The following is a 23,816-nucleotide window of genomic DNA, read 5'->3' as shown; positions in this document are numbered from 1 at the left end:
ACATTGGATAGGCAGTAGAATCCAGGGCATTGCGGGATTAAAGATATACATGCTTGTCAAGAGCCAGCAATCATTTACCAAAATCATTCATCCTTCTGTGAGTTCTTAGGCTCATAGGATCTGTGTGTATCGAGGCCGGAGATCAAGTTAATGAATCTTGATTTGGAAAGTTATGTGACACTTAAAGAACCTGGCCTTTAGGACCTTAGAGATTTCTTTTTTTTTTTTTTTTAAGATTTTATTTATTTATTTGACAGAGAGAGAGCGCAAGCATACGAGCAGAGAAGCAGGCAAAGGGAGAGGGAGAAGCAGGGGCTGCATCCCAGGACCCTGGAATTACGACCTGAACTGAAGGTAGCGGTTTAACCAACCGAGCCACCCAGATGCCCTGTGAACTTCAGAGATTTCATCTCATCTTTATTTTACAGAGGAGCAGAAACCAGCCCAAAGTCCCTGTGGTGCCGGAGTCCAGGCTGTGAACGTACAGAGAGAGGGGAGGCAGAGGGAGGTGTTTACCAGGTGAATGACCATGGCTTGTTGAAAAATAGCCCCTGACGGAACGAATTCAGGGTTTATGCTTAGAGTAGGGAAGGTCTCTCATGGCCAAAGGACATTATACTTAGCATTCCTCTGTTCCACAGCTTAATAATAAAGAGACAGTTGTGTTAACGGTGGGAGATGTGCTTGTCCAAGCTGGAGATGACCGTAGCGAGGACAGTCCTCCTCTTATCTATCTGTACGTCTCTCCATCCGTCCGTCATTCATCCGTTCCATCTGTCCTTCCATTTATCTAACAAGTATATATTGAGCTAGACTCTGTTGAAACCCTGAGAATATAGAAGTGAGCAAAAGAGAAAATAGCATCCTTACTCTCACAGAGCTTACATTTTATTGGGAGAAGCACACAAAAAACAACATGTTAGGAAGTAATGCCTGCTTTGAGGAAGCGTAGCGCCAGCTAAGAAGAAGGAGAGCAGGGGAGCGGTGTTGAGATTGCGCGATTTAGGGACTAGGTCTGAGTAGAGACGTGAGTGAGCCCTGTAACTGTCTGGAGAGAGCATTCTAGGTTCAAGGACAGGAGGAGTGCAGGCCCTGCAGCAGAGCGTCTGAAGTGTGCAAGGAGCAGCCAGGTGGCTGCTGTGGCTCCAGTGGAGATGGCGTCGGATTTATTCCGAGAGGGACGGGGACCCTCGGAGCTGGGGGGGTGGTTTTTCAGCGGGGGAGGGGTCTGACCTGACTTCTGACTCCAAGGGCCTCTCGGCCTGCCGTGTGGCAGCAGACTGTGGGGCTGAGTGGAGGCTGAGACCCTAGTTTTGAGGCTCTCGTGGGGGCGGGGGAGAGTATCGGTGTCTCAGATGAGCGTGGCAGCATGGGGCTGAGGAGAAGTGGGTGCATTGGGGATCTGTTGGGACGATGGAGCTGACGGGTGAGGGGGAAGCGCCCAAGGAGGACCATGGTACTCTGGAGCACCCATCGGGGGGCGGGGGTTCAGTGGGGGAGTGAGTGTGAAACAGCTAAGGGCTGTCCGTGGGCAGACGGGGTCAGTCTGGCTTGGCGCTGTGCTCTCCACAGTGCAGGGTTGGGAGCAGCCGGCGGACCGTGGCTTGTGCTGCACGTGGAAGGTGGGAGAGTGTCGGGGTTAAGCCCGCAGGCTGAGCCACGCTGCCTGGGCCCGAGTCCCTGCTCTCCCTCCCCCGGTGTGGCACTGGGGGAGACAACCTCTCTGTGCTTCTGCTCCTTCTTCACCAGATGGCATTTGTAATAATAACCACCCCATGGATTGTGGTAAGGTCTGGGTTAATTCTTGCAAAAGGCCTAAGAGCATGCCTAATGTGCAGTAAGTGCTGGATTCACGCTGACTGTTGCCCGGGGGTGGGAGGTGAGGTGATATTTTTTCTCAGAATGATGTCAGGATTGTGATGCTTTCAAAGGGGGCTCCGGCTCCTCTTGGGAGTCCTGCACTCATCACCGTTGGATGTGCTGCACCATGTGCCGGGGACCTTGCGGACTGCTGAGGGGTCACCCTGCTCTACAGGGAGGGTGGACATGACGACTTCCAGCTCCCCACGCAGTCTTTAGCAACCTCTGTGATGTGTCTTGCTCTCAATCCTTTCTACTCTTAAGAAAATTCTCCTGGCCCTTCTGCAGCTTCTGCTGACATTTAAAACTCCTTCCCTTTGTGCTGACCTTATCGAATGGAGAGAGTAATTTCTCGGAATTCTCTGTATAATGAATGCTCATGTACTTATAGATTCGGATGGAGTTTCTCCTCATTCTTTCCTTTAAGAGACCTTGTATCATTTGGTACAGAAAACATTTTAGGAAGCGCTTAGGAAGGTGGTAGAAAATGAAAAGACTCTTTTGGTTCTCACTATTTCTGCAGGTGTGAGCCCCTTGTAACACATCTCCCAGCCGAGGTACCTACCCTGCTCTTAGGGAATCAAGTGAAACTGGCCCAAACTTCTATGCCATGTATCCTAGGAACCCTCCAGGTTTCTCAGGCTCTCTATAAGCTTTCCTGAAGCTGGCAGGGCTGGGGGGGGTAGTATGGGTGGGGTCCTCTCCTGCAGTCTTTCCTGGCCCCTCGTTCCTGCCTGCAGGTAACAACATCAGTGTATAGATCACTCCTGGCTTTCTTGTCACCTCTGTGACACAGCAGCTCACACACATTGCAGATGCTTCTCCTCACTCTTCTAATATTCCGACCAGAAGGTAGGGTGCAGGGAGATTGTTACTGAAGTACTAGGATAACGGGGTATGTGTGTAGCAGGCATGGGGGTGGAAGTGAGGAGGTGGGGTGATGTGTTACTCTCCAGTATCGCAAAACAGATGCTTAAAACAGCGTATTAGATGTGGCTTCCAGTAATGAAATAGCAGTTCCTATCAGAATAACTGCACAGCTTACAACCATAAACTCTACACCAACAAGAAGCTACTCGGAGGTATTGGAGAGTGACAAAAAGTAGGCAGGCACTGGAAAGGAGCTCTTAGAAGAAGGAAGTGGCCCCTGGTGAGCCTCCTTGCTTTTGTGTTTTCCTGCCTGAAGGTGGGCTCCAGTCCATGCCAGGTAGAGCAGCTAAAAGGTGGATAGAAAACCTATAGTGTTACTGGCTTGAAGAAGCAGAGGACAGACTTTGGGGCAACCACAGAAGCTGAAGAGTAAGGAGGGAAATCTCAGAAAGGAAAGAGTCAAAGAAGAGGAGCCATAAATTTGGTGTATAGGCTCTCCCTTGATCTCTGGATGACTTCTGAACCCAGGCATGGAATAGTTGTCCCAAGGAGCTCATTTGAGACTAGGAAAACTGAATAGAAATTTCTGCTATGCAAACAACAGAGGAGATAGTTTAAATGTGATTAGAGCTAAGTAAGCTGATTGTTTAAAAAAGAAAAAAAAATGTTCTTCAGAGAAACGTAACAATCTAGAGTTTATACAACATAAATTTGGTATATCTAGTATTCCACCCCAAATTTACTCACTATAGGAAGAATCAGGAACTGGGGACACATTGTTAAGAGAAAGGCAATCAGTGGAACTTGTCTGCAAGATAGCCAGATGCTGAAATTAGCAAAGTATTTTAACACAGTTATTATAAAAGTTCTGAAGTACACAAAGAAAAATATATTCACAATGAATAAAAAGATAGGAAATCTCTGTAGAGAAATAGCAACTATAAAGAAAAACAAATGAAAATCCTAGAACTGGAAAATACAGTATCTGAAATAAAGAATCCATCTTTTGGACTCCACTGCAGAATAGAGATAGCAGAGGAAAGAGCCAGTGAACTTGGAGAGAGAACAAATAGATATTATTCAACCTGAAAACAGAGAAAAAGACTAGGGGGAAAAAAAAACCAGACACTCAGGGACCTCTGGACAATAGCCAAAGATAGTTCTATAACATATATATTGTAAACTTTTGTATAATTGAGTTCCAGAAGGAGATGAGAGAGAATGAGGAAGAAAAACTATTTGAAGAATTAATGCCAGAAAAATCCCTAAATTTGATGAAATATGTATATTTACAGATTCAAAAGAAAAAAAAAATTGCAAACCCCAATCAGGCCAAATATAGAGAGAATCACACCATGGCATATCATAGTCAACATCTTTTTAAAGTAGCCAGAGAAAAATCAGTTATCACGTGGAGGAGACTAATAATATGGAAATCACTTACTTCTCATCAGAATCCATGGAGTCCGGAAGCAGTGGAAAGGTGTCTTTAAAGTGCTGATAAAACAACAACAACAACAACAACAACAAAAACAAAAACTGAAAAAACAACAACACCTCAACTCATGATTCTTTATCCTCTTAAGAATGAAGGTGAATTAAAGACATTTTCAGATAAATGACAACTAAATGAGAATTCATTGACAGCAGACAGGCACTACAGAAATGTTAAAGGAAGGTTTTTAGGATAAAGGAATATGATACCAGATGGGAACTCAGATCTTCAGGAAGGAGTGAAGAGCCTGGAAATGGTAAATATGTAGGAAAATATAGAAGACTATTTTTTTCTTCTTAAATTAAAAAAATATATATGACTAAAGCAAAAATGATCTTATTACTTGTGGTGTTTATAACATGTAGATGTGATACATGTGACAATATAAATAATGGGCTTGGATAAAAGACATGGTTTCAAGCTTCTTATATTTTCTGTAAACTGGTACAATATTAACAGTAAAAAGACTTTGAAATATTAAGAATGCATACTATAAGACCTAAAGCAACCAGTAAAAGAAAGAAAAAAAACAACACTGAGGAACAGCCAACAAGCCAATAAGTAAAATGGAATTGTAAAAATAGTTATTTCAAAAGAAGGCAGTAAAGGAAAAAGAGAGGAATAAAACAGAGGTAAAAACAGAAAATAGATATCAAAATGATAGATGTACATCTAATCATATCAACAATCACATTAAATGTAAATGGATTAAATACTACAATTGAAAGAGATTGTCAGAAGGGATACAAAGTAAGACTAAATTATACACTGTCGAAAAGAGGTGTACTTAAAGTAAAAAAGAAATAGGCTAAAAGTAAGTAGATGGAATAAAGAGGTACAATCCAAATAGTAGGCTTAAGAAAACTGGAAGTATTGTTAATAGTAACTAGTAAAATAAACTTCAAGACAAAGGACATTACTAGAGATAAGAGAGAAGACATTTCATAGTGATTCAAGAATCAGGAACTCATCAGGAAGACATAACAACAATGTATGCACTGAATAATAGAGCCTCAAAATACATGAAAAGTTTTTCATAGAATTAAAGGGAGAATAAAAAGAGTCATACTTGTACATGGAGATTTTAACACTCCTCTCTAAGTAGTTGGTTGAGCAACTAGACAGATCAATAAATATGGAAGACAAACTACCTTGACTTAATTGACATTTATAGAACACTATACATAACAAGACAGGATACAGTTCCTTTTTCTTTTAAGATTTTATTTATTTTAATTTGACAGAGAGCACAAGCAGGGGGAGCAGCAGACAGAGGGAGAGGGAAAAGCAGGCTCCCCAAGGAGCAGGGACCCTGATGTGGGACTTGATCCCAGGATTCTGGGATCATGACATTTGCCAAAGGCAGATGCCTAACCCACTGAGGCACCCAGGCTCTGCTTTTCAAATTCAAATAGTACTTTACTAAGATAGGTCATAAACAAAAGATTGAAGGTCATTTAAAAAGATTGAAATGACAGAGAGCCTACTCTCTCTTTATAATGGAATTAAATTAGTAATAAGTAGAGAGCTACTAAACAATAAAAAAAAAACTATAAACATTTGCAGTTAAACCACACATTTCTAAATAACTAATGGGGACTTACACATTCAGCTAAGATGGAGTAATAGGGAGCAGGTTTATGCTCCATCTTAAACGATGTAAGAAATCAGACAAAATGTAAGAAGTGGTGGTTTTTCAGACATGAAACACTAGGCAGTGTAGACAGTGATGCCTGAGAGAGGGGGAAGCATAATGATATGGGCCCTGTGACTGCTCCAGCTGACAGCCTGGTGAGAGTTTCCAGATTGCAGCACAGGAAGGAGAAACCCAGATGGGTCCCAGTGGTCATTCTGACCCGAGGAGTCCAGGAAGTCATGGCCCCCTGAATTCTCAGGACAGAGAAACAGAGATTAGAGATCTGCACCAAGAGAAAGCTCCAGAGATCTGTAGGAGGCTCCTTCAGAGTCATCAGTGGAGTACTTGATCAGCATGTATGTGAAGATGTTCTTGAAGCAGGAGAAGAACCCCTCAAAAATAACAGGATGAACAATCTTCAGAGCTCACGAGGCCAAGAATAGTTCACAGTGCCACAAGCCAAAGTGGGAAATCCTCATAACTCATTAGAGTGTTCTCTCGGTAGTAGGGTAAAATAGCCCTAGACTAAATGGTGCTCTAGTCCCTCCTTTAAGAGCTTCGAAACGATCCTGGCAAGGAGTGAACTGTTTCCAAGTAATTTCACTGTGTCCCAGAGCAAACCGCAGGAATACATAAATATAGGAATACCTAAATGTCAAACATCCACTAAAGTAAAATTCACGGTGTCTGGCATCCAAACACGGATTACAAAGCATGCAAAGAAGTAGAAAAATCGAAACCATGATTAGAAGAAAAATCAATCAATAGAAGCGGACCCACAAATGACACAGATGGTGCAATTAGTCAATAAGAATATTAAGCCAACTATTATAAATATCCTCCATATATGGAAAAAGGTAGAGAAAAGCATGAGCATGTTAAGGAGAGACAAAGAAGATAGAACAAAGATCCAAATTGAACTCTAGAACTGAAAAAAAAAATCTCAGATGAAAAATGCTCTTGATAGGATTAGCAGTAAATCAGAGACAATAAAATATTAGCAAATTTGAAGACAGAATAATAATTACATTTAGAATAAATATATTTTAGAGTAAAAAGCTTGAGGAAAGAAGTGAACAGACTATCAGTAATTTCAAGCTCACCTGATAATCATGAAATTGAAGTCCTCAAAGGAAGAGCAGAAAAAATATTCAAAGCAATAACAGCTGAAAGATCCCCAAATTTGATGAAAATTAGAAACCAGGAACAGAACCAAGAACCTCAGTGAACCCTAAGCACAAGAAACATGAAGAAAAAAGTTCACCAAAGTACTTAATGGAATTTCTTATAACCAATGATAAAGAAAAGCATTTTGAAAACAGGCAGATAGGGAGAAAAAGGCAAATTACATATTGAGGTGTGAAGATAAGGATGACAGCAGACTTCTTCCTGGAAATAATGCCAGAAGATAGTGGAACACGCTACTTTAAAGTACTAAAAGGAAAAAGACCAAACCAAATCACTGTCAGCCTAACATTTAATACCCAGCAAAATATGTGTTTAAAAGAAAGGCAAAACGCTCTTTTAGATTTATAAGCTGAAGTAATTCATCAACAGCAGACTTGCACTATGGGAAATGTTAAATAAATTTCTCAAAGCAGAAGGAAAATGATGCCAGATAGAAATTTACATTTACACAGGGGAATGCTGAGCACCAGAAGTGGTGAATTTGTGGGTAAATGTAAGTAATTTTTGTTCTTATTTAAAAATCACTTTAAATGATGATCATTGAAAGTTAAAACAATAACCAGTAGGGCTTGTGTAAAATGTATGATAATGCGTACAGGCAGATGTAGGGAAATGGTATGTATTATTATTATGGTTCTTATAAAATGAGCACTAATATTACTTGAAGGTGGACTGTGATAAGTTACAGGCGTATGCTCTAAACCTTAAAGCATCTAGTAATAAAACAAAATAAAGATTCATGGTTAGTAATCTAACAATGGCAGATTAAGTGAAACAAAAAATGTTCAATTCAAAAGAAGGCAAAACAGGGAAAGAGGAAAAAGGATAGATGAGATGAATGGAAAACAAATAGCAGAGGGTGCCTGGGTGGCTCAGTTGGTTAAGTACCCCACTCTTGATTTTGGCTTAGGTCATGATCTCAGGTTCATGGGATCTAGCCCCCTATGAGGCTCTTTGCTCAGTGTGGAGTCTGCTTATCCTCCCTCTGCTCCTCCTTGACTCCTACTCTCTTTCTCTCTTTCAAATAAATAAATAAATAAATAACATCTTAAAAACAAGAATAGCAAATTTAAGCCCAAACTGTATTAGTAATAGAAGAAATTATTTAAATACTTATGTATGTATGTATGTATACAGAGAGTATGCATGAGTGGGGTCAAGGGGAGGGGCAGAGAGAGAGAGAGAGAATCCCAAGCAAGCTCCACTCCCAGCACGGAGCCTGACTTGGGGCCTGGCCTCATGACCCTGAGATCATGACCTGAGCCAAAATCGAGAGTTGGATACTTAACTGAGCCACCCAGGCACCCTAGTCTAAATACCCATTTAAAAAAAAGGTGAAGATCTGCGATGATGTGGATGGAACTGGAGGGTATTATGCTTAGTGAAATAAGTCAGTTAGAGAAAGACAATTATTATATGATCTCCCTGATTTGAGGAAGTTGAGAGGCAACGTGGGGGGTTTGGGGGTAGGAAAAGAATAAATGAGACGATGGGATCGGGAGGGAGACAAACCGTAAGAGACTCTAAATCTCACAAAACAAACTAAGGGATGTCGGAGGGAGGGGGATAGGGAGAGGGAGGTGGGGTTATGGACATTGGGGAAGGTATGTGCTATGGTGAATGCTGTGAAGTGTGTAAACCTGGCGATTCACAGACCTGTATCCCTGGGGCTAATAATACATCATATGTTAATAAAAAAATTAAAAATAATAAAAATATTGTTAGATTGTATAAAAAGGCAATTATGCAATGCCTACAAGAAATCCACTTTAAATATTAAGATGTAAGAAGTAAAATGTGAAAGGGTAGGATAAGATATACCACACTAATACTAATTTTAAAAAGTTAGAGTGGCCATATTAATATCCGGCAATAGATTTCAGAGCAAAGAATGTTAGCAGGAATAGAGTTATAATGATAAAGGGGTCAATTCATCAAAGGACATGCAATTAAGTGCATAAATATTTATACACCTAAGCAGAACTGATAGAACTGGATGAAGAAACAGTCAAATCCACAATTATAGTTGTAGGTTTCAACACCCTTTTCTCAATAATCAATAGATCAAGTAGACAGAAAATCAGTAAAGATATAAAATATTTGAATATCACTATCACCCAATTTGGCCTAATTGACATTTATAAAACACTCTATGTAACAACAGCAGGATGTGCATTCTTTTGATGTGTACATGGAATGTTTACCAGGATAGATCAAATTCTAGGTCTCTGTAAAGTAAACAAGTCTCAGTAAATATGAAAGGATTGAAATCATTCAGAATATATTCTCTAATGATCATGGGATTAAATAAAAAATCAATAACAGGTATCTGGAAAATTCCCAAATATTTGGAAACTAAAAACACTTCTAAATAATCCCTGGGTCAAGGAAGACACTGTTAGGGATATTAGAAAATATTTTGAACTAAGTGCAAATGACAGTATAACATACGAAAATTTGTGGAAGGTAGTTAGAATAGCTCTTAGCTGGCAATTTATATTAATAAAAATTGCCTATATTAATAAAAATGCCTATATTAATTAAAAAAAGAAAATTTCAAATCCATGATCTCAGCTTCCACTTTAAGACATGAGGGGAAAAAAAGAGCAAATTCAACCCAGTGTAAGCAAAAGAAAGGAGGTGAAGGTAAGAGCAGAAATAATTGAAATAGAAAAAGGATAAACATAGAAAAATCAGTAAAACCAAAAGTTGATTCTTTGAGATCATTGAAACTGATAAACCTTCAGGCACTCATCAGAAATAAAATAGAAAAGACACATACTAACATAATATGAGAAGTGGCTTAATTACAGATTCTGAAGATATTAAAAGGCTACTATGATAATGTTTTGATCAACTTTATGGCAGTGAATTCTACAACTTAGATGACATGGATAAATCCCTTGAAAGATCCAAACAGGAAAAGCTTACTCCTGAAGAAACTGATAACCCTCAAAGCCCCTTATCTATTAAAGAAATTGAATTCGTAGTTAAAAACCTTCCCACAAAGAAAACTCCAGGCCCAAATGACTTCAGTAGTGAATCTTACCAATCATTTAAGAGAAATAATACCAGTTTTTATGGGTTGAATTATGTTTCTCTTAAAGTTTATATTTTGGGGTCCTAATCCCCAGTGCCTCAGAATATGTCCTTATTTGGAGATAGGGTCTTTACAGAGATAATGAAGTTAAAATGTGGTCATTAGGATGGGCCCTAATCCAGTGTAACTGGTGTCCTAATAAAAAGGGGAGATTTGGAGACAGACAAGCATACAGAGAACACCATGTGAGTGAAGACAGCCATGTACAAATCAAAAGGAAGGGTCTGGAACAGATTCTTCCCTCACAGCCCTCAGAAAGGGCAACCCTGCTAACACCTTGATTTCCGACTTCTAGTTTCCTTAATCATGAGATATGATAAATTTCTGTTGTTTAAGCTGCTCAATTTATGGTACTTTGTTATGGCAGCCCTAGGAAACTACTACACAATTCTATTCAAACTGTTTCAGAAAATCAGAGGGAAGGAAACTCTTTACAGCTCATTCTGTGAGGCCATCATTACCTTATACCTAACAAGAAAAAGACATTGTAAGAGAAGAAAATGATAGATCAATATCTTTCATGAACATAGTTACAGAATTTTAAAATAAAATTTTAGCAGGTAAATCTACCTATAGGTGTGTGTGTGTTTGTGTGTGTACATCCATACTTATTTCTATGTGTTTATAATACCATGTTTATAATACCATGACCAAGATCTGTCTCAGGAATGCAAGGTTTACTTAATATTTGGAAATAATCAATGCATTTCAGTATATTGATGAACTATAAAAGAAGAACCAAATGATCATGTGAAGAGATACAGAAGGAGCATTTGATAATATACAGTATTCATATCTGATAAAAACTTTGTGCAAACTAGAAATAGAAGAAAAATTTCTCAAACTGATAAAAGGCATTTATGAAAACATTAGCTTTCACATTATACTTAACTGTGTAAAAGACTGATGCTTTCCCCATCACATCAAAAACAAAGCCACGGGTGTCCACTCTTTCCATGTCTATTCAGCATTGTACTGGAGATTCTAGCTAGTGCAGTAAGGCAAGAAAAAGAAACAAAGATATTCATATTACAAAGGAGGAAGTGAAACTGTTTTTTATTTGCAGACAACCTAATTGTCTATGTAGAAAATTCTACTGAATCTGCAAAAATAAAAAAAAATTCTAGAACTGAAAAGTTGGTTTAGCAAGATTGCAGAATTCAAGATCAGTATGCAAAAATTAATTGTACTTCTGTGTATTGTAAATGAAGAACCTAAAATAAAAAATAAAAAAATACCATTTACAATATCATCAAAAACATGAAGTAATTAGGGATAAGTTTGACAAAAGATGTGCAGGATTTTTTCATTCAAAAACTACAAACCATTGCTTAGAGAAATTAAGGAAGACCGGAATAAAAGGAAAGACATATCCTATTCATGCACTGGAAGACTCAGTATTGTTAAGACACCTTTCCAAATTGGCCTGTAGATTCAGTGTAATTCTAGCCCTTGACACACCCACTGTAAAGGAATCCGAAAGCTTTTGCAGGCAGATGACTTGGTGAAGGCTTGGGCACTGGTTGCACAGGCTTGCTGAGCTCGTGAGTCTGATCATGGTCTCTAGAACGATATCCTGGGGCAGCAGGGCGTGTCAAGGGGTGGGGAAGAGGCCAGGAGGTGCGGCTGAACTAGAAGGTCTGCAAGGAGCTGTCAGAAAGGGGCCAAATGGGAGGCAAATCTCACCCAGAAGTTTGATAGTCATAATGTCTGGGTGGTAGATGTATGGATGATTCTTACTTTCTTCTTTGTGTTTCTGTGTCCCCACCCCCCTCTAGAGCAGACTTCTAATATAATCAGAGAAACCACAATCTTGTAGTCGATTCCTATGGGATATTGTTTTTTTGTTTTGTTTTGTTTTGTTTTGTTATTTTTGGACATCATATAATTTGAACATTTTACAAGGAGATTGTATTTGTTTTGTAGTAAAAAACAAAAGACAGACAGGTAGGCAGGAAGAACATTGCTGAAGAAACAGGTCTTAAGAGACCGTGGGGAACTCCTGGTGGGGCCAGGTATCGGTACCCGGGACATGGGAACCACAGTAAATACGGGATAGCCAGGCAAATGCACATTTTGCTTGACATGTTCTTCCCGAATCTGACTTCTGTTGGACACAAAATGTCTCTTTCCAGTTAATGCATCAAGTCATCTTAGAACATTTGACAGAAGATTTAACTCCTTAATTCCATGGAGGCAGATTGGGATCTCTAATTACTTAATTGAAAAAAGGTACACACTCCAGGCTGCCCCAGTGTTTGGGAATTAATCTTTAAAACCTGACAGTGAACATTAAATTCAATTAGGGAGAGCGATTAGCAGAGATTCTTCTCTTCCTCCACCCTGGGTAGCTTTGAGAAGTGGCTGACTGGTCTGCATTGATTCTGATGCTATCCTTGTGTATACATCAACCAGGAGAGCCAAGTACGCATTTTCACTTCAGAGGGGAGTTATCGGACCATTTACAGCTTGATGGATTTCCTTAACCACGTCTCCACGGCTGATTCGGAAGGCCCCCTGACCAAGAATTCAGCCTGACCAGTTTGCGGCTTTGGGCCTTGGTGCTTTCTCCTCCTCTTCTCTTCTTCCTTCTCCTCCTCCTTTCTTAACTTTCTCCTCCTCCTTATTTTGCTGGTTCTACCTTCCAAGCGAGGCTGCTTTTGCACTGCCTCCAGCTGGTCCAACCGTGCTCGTCTCTCCCCTGGATTCTTGCAGAAGCTCCACACTGGCTGCCTGTGTCTTCCTTGCTCGGCACGCTCCTTCTGGTAGAGCAGCCGAAGGGGCCCTGTTTCTGCCTGCGGCGTTCTTCCACAGTTTCTGTATAGCTCCTTTCCTCACCCCTTCAGCTCTTTCTTCGAAGCCACCTTCTCTGAGAGGCCCTTCCTGGCCACCATTGCAGCTCCTCCTTCTGACGTGAGAGCTCCTTTCCTGCTCGCTTACGCCCTCGGTCTTTACCACTGCCTGTTTGCTGCATAGATTCTGCTTGTTTAACTTGTCTAGCGTTGTCTCATTGAAGGCAGGGATTTTGTCTTACTTGTTTCCTGCTGAACCATGCCTGGCTGTTGCAGGTACTCGGGAAATGTTTGTTGAATGAATGAAAAAATGAGTTTATTTTTTTATATGTATGTATGCATGTATGTATTTAGAGTTGGGGAGGGGCAGAGGGAGAGAGAGAATCTTAAGTGGGCTCAATGCCCAGCACAGAGCCCACCACGGGGCTCGATCTCACAACCCTGAGATCATGAACTGTGCCGAAATCAAGAGTTAGATGCTTAACTGACTGAGCTACCCAGGGGCCCCTAAAATGGATAGTTTAATAGATGGAAACCTTTGGGAATTTATGCTTCAGAGCATAGTCCTTCTCTGTCTCTGTCTCTGTCTCTCTCAGAAAGACAGCGCAGTGTTCGCAGTGCCCTTCTCTGAGCCCCATCCCTCCGCCACCACTTCCGGGAGTGACTGTCATCTTCACATACGCTGGTACAGTCTCACTGCAGATGTACAAATAAACATCAAAGAATTTTGCATCATATGTGTTTTTAAGGTTGTGGTAAAATGCATATAGCACAGGATTCTCTGTTCTAACCATGTTCAAGTGCACAGTTCAGTGGCATTGAACACATGGACTTTGCTGTGCAACCATTATCACCATCCATCTCTACAACCCCTTTTTGTCTCACAAAACTAAAACTCTGTCCCCCATTACACACTGACTCCCCAATCTCTCCTCCCCCAGCCCCTGTCCCCCTCCCCCTTTCTCCTTTCTATAGCTATGATTTTGACTATTCTAGGAACCTTGTGTAAGTGGAATGATAGTGGTATTTGCCCTTCTGTGTCTGGCTTATGTCACTCAGCACAGTGTCTTTGAGGTTCATCCATGTTGGGGAAGGTGTCAGAACCTCCCTCCTTTTTAAGGCTGAATAGTATATGAACGGTATATGAATAGTGTATGAACAATATATGAATAGTGTATGAATGGACCATGTGTGGCTGATCCATTCATCTGTCGATGGACACTGAGGTTGCTTCCAACTTTTGGGTCCCGTGCATAATTCTGCTGTGGACTTAGGTGTGCAGGTACTCTTTGAGACCCGCTTTCAGTTTGTTGGGAATATACACACACAAGTGGAATTGCTGGATCCTGTCGTGACTCTGTGCATAATTTTTTAAAAGATTTTATTTATTTGAGAGTGCGAGAGAGAGCACAGTGGTGGGGAGAGGCAGAGGGAGAGGGAGAAGCAGGTTTCTGGCTGAGCAGGGAGCCCGAGGATGACGAGGATGATGCGGGGCTCGATCCCAGGACCCCAGGATCCTGACCTGAGCTGAAGGCAGAGGCTTTAACCCACTGAGCCACCCAGGCGCCCCGCCCCCCACCCCCGTGTATAATTTTTTAAGAAACTGTCACACTGTTGTTCACATAGGCTGTACCATTTCATATTCCTTCAACAGTGTGCAGGGCTTCTCGTTTCTCCACATTCTTCCCAACATTTGCTTCTTTCTTTCTTTCTTTCTTTCTCTCTTTTCTCCTTCTCCTCCTTCTTCTTCTTCTTCATGAAGCAGTGTTTCCTGTGTTTTTATAACTCAGATGGTATCTTGCATACATGCAGCTTGTCTTACTGTAATCAGTTTTGTTTTTTATTGTTTAGCCGTGTTAACCCTGTAGGTGTAACTCATTACTTTTACTCTATTTTTTCTGTTAAAGAGTCATACTTGTACATAGTTTTGAAAAAACTACACTCTGCTCTTCTACCACAAACTCCCACTCTACTTTGAAGGCTTCTGGCTGTTTCTTCCATTATTTCTAACTTTTTTTTTTTTAAAGTAGTCTCCATGCCCAATGTGGGGCTGGAACTCACGCTGAGGTAAGAGTTGCTGGTCTACCTACTGAGCTAGCCAGGCACCCCTCTGTCCGTATTTCAGATGTAAATGCTGCTATTTCTTGATTTTTCTGTTTGAGACCCTAGCTCTTAGTTCTCAGAAGACAAAAAGATCTGAGCTCCGTTGCATTCTTCCATGGCTGCTGTTGACTTCTTGTTTTCTTAAGCTCAGACACTTACATACGCCCAGGAAACATGCTTTCTGACTGTGGTCCTTTGCATTTTGAGGACTTTTAAGATACAGCAGGATGAATTTTCCAATCTTGAAAGGGAAGTCTGTCTCTGGGTTGGGTCTGTGGATGTTACATTTTGGGTTATTAAGAAAATGAAGGACATGGAGCTTGGGTGCCCTGATGTAACTGAGAGAGGGTCCGAGAGCACTGCTGTTAAGAACTGCGGGTATGATTCACCGACCTGTACCCCTGGGGCAAATAATACATTATATGGTAATAAAAGTAATTCATAATAATTAAAAAAAAGAACTGTGTGTATGGCAAGCCCCAAAGAGCATGCCCACAAGCCCCACTCATTCCTCACCACAGTCCTTGGGATGAGGCTCTTCTTATCCCCACTTCGTGGAGGAGGAGACAGGCAGACCAAGGTGCTTGACCCGGTCACTGAACCTGCAAGCAGAAGCATCACATGGCAGGCGCTTGGCTCGGATGCTTGTGTTCAGGCTGCATAGCTCCTCCTGCCTCTCCCGTTCGATCCCCCGAGCCAGCTCAGATGGTGGGTGGGAGCATACCCTGCTTCCTGTAGTGGCAGCGCGGGGGGGAGACTAGCCCTGCTGAGTGTGCATGCCAGGCCCAGAGCCCGCCGGGTCAGGCTCTGTGCTAACGGGGTTCCCGGGAGAGCTGGTGAAGGGCTCTCTCATGCGTGCAGTGGCCCTGGCTCTTGGAATGTGTGGTTCTGTGCTTAAGGACTTCAAAAATGTATCTCAGAAATCATTGATTCTACATGGGGCTTTTTGCCATGGGCTTCATCACCATGGAAAGCCAGGGTGAGAATGAGGGACCACACCTTCTCCCCAGAAAAAAGAAGAGTTGGTCCTTTGGGCAGATGCTGGCTCTTTGCCCCCACGTAAGCACAGGTGTGGCAAGGCTGTGTTTTGGATCTTACTCTTAAAGTGGGACCCGTGAAGCTAGGTTGACCTGGTGCAGTGTCCCCTCCAGGATTCACAAAGCCCCGTCTCAGAGGACAGATGTCAGAGATGCGGGTGAGACTGGGCTACAAGAAGGTGAGCAGAGCGTGAAGTTTGGAGCAGCTGCAAAGTGGATGGGAAGGGCTGGGTGGCTGAGTGACAGAGCTCTGACATGCTGTTTTCTTGTGGGCTCCCTTAACTCCAGGAGAGGTTTTGGGAAAAGCTCCCCTTTACCTCGCCAGCCCCAAGCCTTTAGCAAGGAAAAGTCTTAACATCTAGGTATTGTTTTGATGGTAAAATAATAAGAATCTAGTTCCACTATGAGACCCTCTCCTCCTGTGGAGGGGCCACCCTTAGCCCCGGAGATCAGGGCCTGTTCTGACATCGGTTACTGTGTTTACCTTGTAGGTGTGGAACGCTGTGGACTCAGGCCGCTGCTTGCAGACCTACTCCTTGCACAGCGAGGCGGTGCGGGCTGCCCGCTGGTCTCCCTGTGGCCAGCGCATCCTCAGCGGTGGCTTCGACTTCGCCCTGCATCTAACAGACCTTGAAACAGGTGTGTTTCATTGCACTATTACCCTGAGGCCCCCCTTCCTCTTCGGGAAGCTTCTCGGGGTGGTGGGGAGGTCAGCAGGCACAAGCTGCATATGGCTTCAGGGCGGTAGGAGACAGCCCTCAGGAGAGGCCCACAGTTGGCCTGTTTCCAGGGCATTTGCCTGGAACCAAGACTCTCCACGGAGGATTTGAGGTGGGCCTCTGCCAGCCTGCCGAGAGGACAGAGCCCCAAGGTTGTCTCAGCCCCAGGCTGTGGGGCTGGATAAAGAGGTGGCTTTTTAATCAACTTCTGACATGTAATTTGTACCAAAATAGATTTAGCTTTATCACAATGTCCTTTGGTTGAAATCAGTTTAGAATTCCTGTCAATTCATTATCGTTGAAAGGCTGTAAGGAATGATTCCAGCTCATAAGGAAAGTCTGCAAACGAGTTCTGCTTTAATGCCTACACTGAAAAGGCATTTGGGCAAGATGGATTTGTGCTGGGTAAATCCTTAGGGGGTTCTTGACAAGCAGGGCGAGGAGAGAGAAGTCAGCAGAAGGGACTCGACGTTCCTGAGTGCTCCTGTGCAGCAGGCCCTCTCTCTGCACATGCTCCAGCCGCAGCCCCTGAGTGGGGTTCTGTCTGTGCTCTTCTGGTGAGGACAGAGCCAGAAGGTGCCCAGCTGGCTTGAAACCTGCCCCTGACTCACGCTGGCTGGTCTCAGCATCCACGTTGCCTTTGCCTCCCTGGGCTTCTTCTGGTCACTTCACTGCCAGACACTACTGCCAGGGTCGGGAGGGGAGGCCAGCATTCCCACCCATCCCTGGGGTGTCCCCTTCAGTCTCCGGAGAGGCCTCCCACGCCCGGCAGTCTCCCAGGGCCCGGCGAGCAGGAGATGACAGTTCTGGGCTCGTGCACACAGCCCCTCCCCAGCAGCTTGGAGGGGGCAGGGAAGGAGCGCAGTGGATGAACTGGAGTAACTGTGGGCTTTGTTTCCTGCCCCGAGCACCCTCAGCTCCTCTGACCGAGCCCCGTGCACCCCCAGTGGGGTGATGACAAGGCCAATTTCTGTGTCAGCGGCCGGTACCGTGCTACCGGCTTTCTACGTGTCAGTCCTCGCGGCCTGCGGCCCATGGTTCTTTCCCCCATTTCACAAGGGGGAAGCATGAGGCCCACAGCGGCGGGGAGCTGGCTCAGAGCCTCCCCGTGGTGCGTGGCAAGTGGTGTGGAGCCCAGTCTGCAGTTGCGGATCCCGGGCCCTTTCTCCCGGGCCGAGCGTCTGGTGGTTTCTTCTCGACAGAGTGTTTCCCCAGAGGTTTGTGGTCTTACCATGAGCCACAGGGCCGGTGAGGGGGCCATGGCTCGGGGTTTGGGGCTACTTAGTTGGTGACGACTCCAGCAGGTGAGGCTCCCCTCCAGCCATCCATCCGCGGTCTCGTTTAGGCCCCACTCACCCTTAGGGCTGGCACCACCAGACTTCTCTTCTCGAGCACGGGTCTGCCAGGCTCGCCGGGGTGCCTGTGTGCCCAGTAAGCCATGCTCAGCGTTGGAGACGCCACCCAAGAAGCTCTTGTTTGCTGTGGAACACAGAAGTGCAGAGAGAATCCCAGGTTCCCTGCTTCTCAGCGATGGAAGGAGGTATAAGAAGTGCAAAAACATTGGGCCTAGAAGATCAAGAAAAACTTCCCGGTGGAAGTGGAACCTGCCCTGGGGCAGGAGCTGGGGGGACAGAGAATCTAGGTGAAGGGGGTATGGTTGAGGGAGAACGAAGCGGGTTCTCCGTAGACAGGACAATGAGGACAGAATTGTTCCAGGAACACGAACTGCATGGTGTGCATGGAATCGTGGGGTGCAGGGAATCTGGGGCAGCGAGTCTGGAGGAGCAGGAACAGGGGCTTGAGCTGCATGCCGTTCCTGGCCTGTGAAGAACGCATTCTACAGGCACTTTTCCCCACTCCAGGGTCACTGCCCACCCATAGGGACCTGCGCCGCCCACCCACAGAGTAAAGGAGTGATGCTTTTCACATACTGGCGGTGATGCTGGATTAATCAAATACAAGTTCATTTGATAACATCAGTGATTCCTAGTGGTTCTGTGTCCTAATGGATCTTCTCAACCAACAGATGTTAGATAGTGCCATTGTGTGTGTGGGTGTGTGAGTGTGTGTGCATGTGGGGGCTGGTTCTGAAAGTTTAGATGTTGAGAGTTTCCCTGCCTCACAAGTTAGGGACTGCCACAGCAGATGGCGGCAGGGGGCCACTGCTGAGTTGGAGCAGAAGAGAATCATGGCCCTCTGGGCAGTCCTCCCTGATGTCTGGGGCTGGTTGGGTGTGACCCGAGGGTGAAGAGCAGGAGGAGGGAGGAGGCATGCCTCGCCCAGTTGGTGGCAGATCTTCACTGGAGAGAAGCTTGTGTGGCCTCAGGCCCAGCATGCTCCTCCAGCTGCGCTGTGTTGGGTGGTATTAGGGAAGGCACGGCCTCTGTCCTCAGGGCTTTGCCAGAGAAGGAGGACTTTTCCACTCCGCCCGTCTCCCAGGAACGGCACTCCTCCTCCCCGGTTCATCTTTTGAGAGCTCAGTTCTGTTCATTCATAGATACTTACTGAGTACCTGCTGTGGACAGGACCTGGTGGGGGCTGTAGTGGTGAGCTTATTGGACATTTTCTGTCCCTTGGGGGCAAGAGTCTCGGGGTTTGGACCTTACCCTTGGGGAAGCGCTCCAGTCCCTAGATGGGGGACTCCAGTCCCTCTCCTGCCAAGAGGGTTGCTGGTTTCTGTGTCTGTCTCCCTGACGAGTGAGGGTACTCCTTGAAATGGGGCCTGTCCTGGTGGTCTCTGTGTCTCCCATCATCTGGCCAGGGCTGGCTCGGAGCAGCTGCTCAGTGTGTGAGTGGAGGCTGGTGTGTGCCAGGCGGGGAGAGCTGTCAGTGGCTGCCAGGGTGGGCGAGTAGGCTCCCCCCGGCTCTGCATCCCACCTCAGCTCTGCATCCCGACCCAGGTTGTTCTAAGGGTTTTCTTCAGAAGAGGTCGGTGGGCTTGGGCAGCCCCTGTAGCTCTTGGCCTGGTTTGACTCATCTCGTCCTTTCTCATCACCGAGTCTGGTTTTCCTTTTTACTTGATCTGCCTCTTTCCGCCCTTGGTGATTTGGCTTTTTCATTTCAATCTAATTAGAACTCCCTGCCAGGAGAAGGCAATGCAGGGCGTTCTCACCGCAGTGCTTTGGGAATTAGTCACTCGGTGCCCATTGTCGTTAATGGGAATTTGGCGCCAAGGCCATTTATCCTGGTGTCCTCAATCAATACAGTTAAAAATCTGTGGATTCTAAAATGTCAATACCCGGCCTGAAATATGGAGGGCCAGCAACATTTTATCTCGTTAATTTATAGTTCTGACGGGCTGTTGGCTTATAAGACAACCATGAATCAACACCTAAATAAAATCCGCTCACAGATTCATTATTTTTGGTGCTCCCGCTTCAGTCTGTAATCTTCCTAACAAAAAGTCTCCAGTGCATTAGGCGGAGGTGGCCTCAGGGAACCCTGGCCGACTCCATCAGGGCCTGAATGTCGCCTGCCTTATGAGTCAGCTGTCCTGCACATCAAATGAGCCAGTTGCCTCAGAATCCCCCGAAGACCTTGCTCGGTTCAGCTCTGCTGGTGCTGGTGTCTTGCAGGTTCCAGCCCCTTGGGCAATTGCCCCCAGCCTGGCTATTCAGGCCTCAGAGGTACACAGGGCCTCTTACTTTGCATTTGTTGGCTGCAGAGGAGCCAACAAATTCTCCCTGGAGCCCCCAGGGCCCTGGCTGGAGGGGGCACCCTGTCCTTCTTCCTTTGGTCTGGTCAGCTTTCTTGATGTGTGTCCAGCCTGTCCTGGACGTCCGTGCAATGCCGCCTGGTCCCAGGTTCCTGATGCTGGAGGCAGTGCAGTGGGGTAGAAGGAGCATGCGCGGCGGAGCAGATGCGGCCTTCCTCTTAGTTTCCGCCTCTGTGGGAGGGGGCGCTGCCCTTGGCTGGTGGTGGGCTGGTTGAGGGGAATAGCTGAGATGGGGTTTGTGGTTGCTTTACAGAGTGCCTGGCCCAAGGTAACAAAAGATGTCCCTCCAAAAGATGTTGTTTGTCACGCAAGAAAAGATGTCCCTCCCCGCCCTCCATCACTGCCCCCGAACCCCTTCAGATGGTGGGACAGAATGACCTTGTTGCTGCTGAGTGTCCAGAGACTCCGGTCGCTGGGCTTTGGTGGCTCGCCTTCAAAAGCTCCCAGTCCGATGATCCCCCAGCCAGCTAACTGGTGTGGCCCCTGGTCCCCTGTGTGGGTCTAGGGGGCAGGTTGGGAAGAAAACAGGCCTTCCAGGGCTCTCCCAGCTTCTCCTCCATGTTTTGCTTCTCCATGACAACATACTACTCGTGGTAGCTAGCAGCTTCCTCCTGGTGATGCATGGCAGCTGCCCTTCATTTAGGGTGCGCATGCAGACCTCCCACAGCCCAGCCTCCAGAAACCCGGTGCTGGAGAAGGTCTGTGGCCTTCTTTACTCAGATACCCACTGCTAGCAGCCTGGGCTCCCCCAGCCCCTGGTTAGCTCCTCTTGCTCTGGGGGTCCCTGTGTCTTTCAGTGGGAGGCTGTGAGGCATGCAGACGAGCAGCCAGCTGGGACTGGACCCACACATGGCCATTGCTCTTGTTTTCCAAGGAGTGTGTTCTGGTCATCGTGTTTGGGGCCCCCATCACAGAAGCACTCCAGGAAAGGGGAATGTCCCATAGGCAGCGCGCACCGTGGGCCCCGCCGGGGGTGATGCGGCTCCGGTTCCTAGCACTCTGCTCTGCCTGTATCAAGCTGAGATTAATAAAGAGATGTTAGTTAGTCCCTTTGCTTATTATGTATTTATTCTCTACTCCAACCTTGGAAGACAGTGTTTTTATCCCCATTTCACTGACCCGCTAGACACTGAGGCTGGGAATGTTCGGGGACTTGCACAAGGCCTCACAGCCAGCAGGGACAGAGCTGGATCCACCTCTGGCCTGTGGGACTGGCAGAGGCTGCCATGTCTGCTTCCCTGCCGTGGACAGACCGTTTGTTAGGGGAGCCTGCTTGCTCCCCCACCCCCGCCGGCAGCTGGCTTGCCTCCTGTGGAGATAACGTAGGGCCTCCAGGAGAAAGGCGCACTGAGCTGGAGCTCGACTGGGCCGCCTTTCGGAGGCTTCTCTGGCTGCTGACGGCCGCCGCTCCAGTGGGGGAACTGGTAGCTGCGACCATCTGAGGACGCTTGGCATAGGAAGGGCGAGAAGTATCCAAATTCGAACGCTGATGAAGGGGATCAGGAGTTCATGGGGCTTTGAAGAAGATGCCGCAGATGGGACTCCTGTTGTGCTGAGGAGTGCCACCCGCCAGGTCTTGGAGGAGGTGCCTGGGCTTCTCCATTCTTTGGCTTTTGAGCACCATGTGTGTCCCCCCAGTACAGCTCAGAGAGACTCAGTTAGGCATCCTTCAGGTGTCTGTGGAGGCGGGAAGGCACACCCCCAGTGGCGTTGTGAGCCCCTGGCCGGTGGGCACACGTGCAGCTCCTCGTGGTCCTGGCATGTCTCGTGTCGTCTGTCCTTGGGGCCCAGGGCTTTGCCTGGATGGAGACACGGAGTCTCCGAGGGGCTGAGCCCAGTGAGGGCTGAGCTGACCTTGGCCCGGGTGCTGCCCCTCCAGTGCCTTCTCGCCCAGAGCAGCTGCCCACGCTCCCTCCCACTGATGCAGGCGGGCCCCCTGCGGACTCCCTTGCTCTTCCCTCGTCCTCAACCACCTGTTTTTTTCCTAAACTCATTCCTTCACCGACGCCCCGCTCCTGGCTCCTGGCCCGCTTTCAAATGAGCTTGTTCTCAGGCCTGCACCCTCTTCAGCCCCAGACGGCCGCCCCATTCCCATGCACACCCTTTCTCTCTCGCTCTGAAGACTTGTTCTCTCCGGTCTCAGGTTTCTTTTCTCCCCTCCTTCTGTACAGCTTCGGGGTGAAACTGACCCTAGTTCTGGATGTTAAATCCGATGTTCTTGGACTTCGGTGAGACACCCTGCCAGCCCCTATCTCACACTTTGGAAGGTGCCTGCAGGTCCTGCCGCATGTCCGCACACAGCCAAGCCGTCACCCTCTGCGGGGAGAAAAGGCGGGTTTTCCTCAACGGTGCGAGTTCCCTGGCTTCCACCCAGCCCGGGCGGCGCATCGGATTGTCTCTGCGCGCGCTCAGTGGCCGCCCTTCGGGGTCAGGCAGCCTCCGCGGACCGGCCAGGAGCCTGAGCTCCGGTGCTTGTGGGGCCCCAGAAAGCCCGCTTGTGGCAAAACTTTTGTACACACCTTGTTTGCAAGTTGAGAACTTTTTTCTTTCTTTCTTTTTTTTTTATTTTAGAAAACTCAGTCTTGTCCAGGTCCAGATCACGAAGAGCTGTGGCCAGACTCGGTGTAAACGCGGTCTCCCTGCTGCGGCCGCCTGCTCTCGTTGGGCAGCCGTGGCCCGTCAGCGGGCAGGGGCCCGCCGGCTTCCACGCCACTCTCTTGGTTCAGGACCGGCTTCAGCACTTTCTTACCCCAGTTTTGCGGATCAAAGAGCCCCACTGGGCTGAGCGAAGGCCCCCACTGCTCCGCGGGGGACCTGCAGACGCAAGCCTGTCTGCCTCTCACCTGGACCCTTCCCAGGACTCTGCCGAGGCGGCCGCTGCTTCTGATTCACAGAGTTTGATTTGGAAGTTAGTAAGCCCCTTTTCTTGTTAACTTGGAGTCAGGATGGTTAGATTTACAGCTGCCCGAGTACTTCCCAGAGGATGAGTGTAACGATATTGATTTTAGCGAAATGAGTCATATGCCGCCTGCCTGGAACACACGCTCAATCACCACAAGCCGACGGCATCAGCTTTCCCCGTCAGCGTCTCCCCTCCGTGTGCGGGAGTCTGTGGACGTGAACAAAGAGCTGAGGAGAAGGAAAGGTCACAGATCGCTTGCAGTCAGGCGGGGCAGGGTGCAGAGAGCAGGGCTCTGGGTCCAGCGTCCCTCCCAGCAGGGCTGACTTGTGTGGCCTTGTGAGGGCCTACCTCCCTGAGCTTTCATTTCTCCTGCTGTGAAGTGGACGAGTCACACCTACC

At 46.4% G+C, this 23,816-nt stretch overlaps 1 protein-coding gene across 2 annotated transcripts in view; it reads left to right on the top strand.

The window, feature by feature from the left end:
• Nucleotides 1-23,816, top strand: part of WDR25 (WD repeat domain 25) — a 142,813-nt gene that overhangs the window by 70,311 nt on the left and 48,686 nt on the right. For both annotated transcript variants that reach the window (XM_044231355.1, XM_044231354.1), the window contains one exon: nucleotides 16,573-16,720. In XM_044231355.1, coding sequence (XP_044087290.1) covers nucleotides 16,573-16,720 — 148 coding nt within the window. The remainder of the gene's footprint in view (nucleotides 1-16,572; nucleotides 16,721-23,816) is intronic.

This window comes from Neovison vison, chromosome 13 (genome assembly GCF_020171115.1).
Source record: "Neovison vison isolate M4711 chromosome 13, ASM_NN_V1, whole genome shotgun sequence".
Taxonomy (NCBI): domain Eukaryota; kingdom Metazoa; phylum Chordata; class Mammalia; order Carnivora; family Mustelidae; genus Neogale; species Neogale vison.
This window is presented reverse-complemented; position numbering and strand designations above follow the sequence as displayed.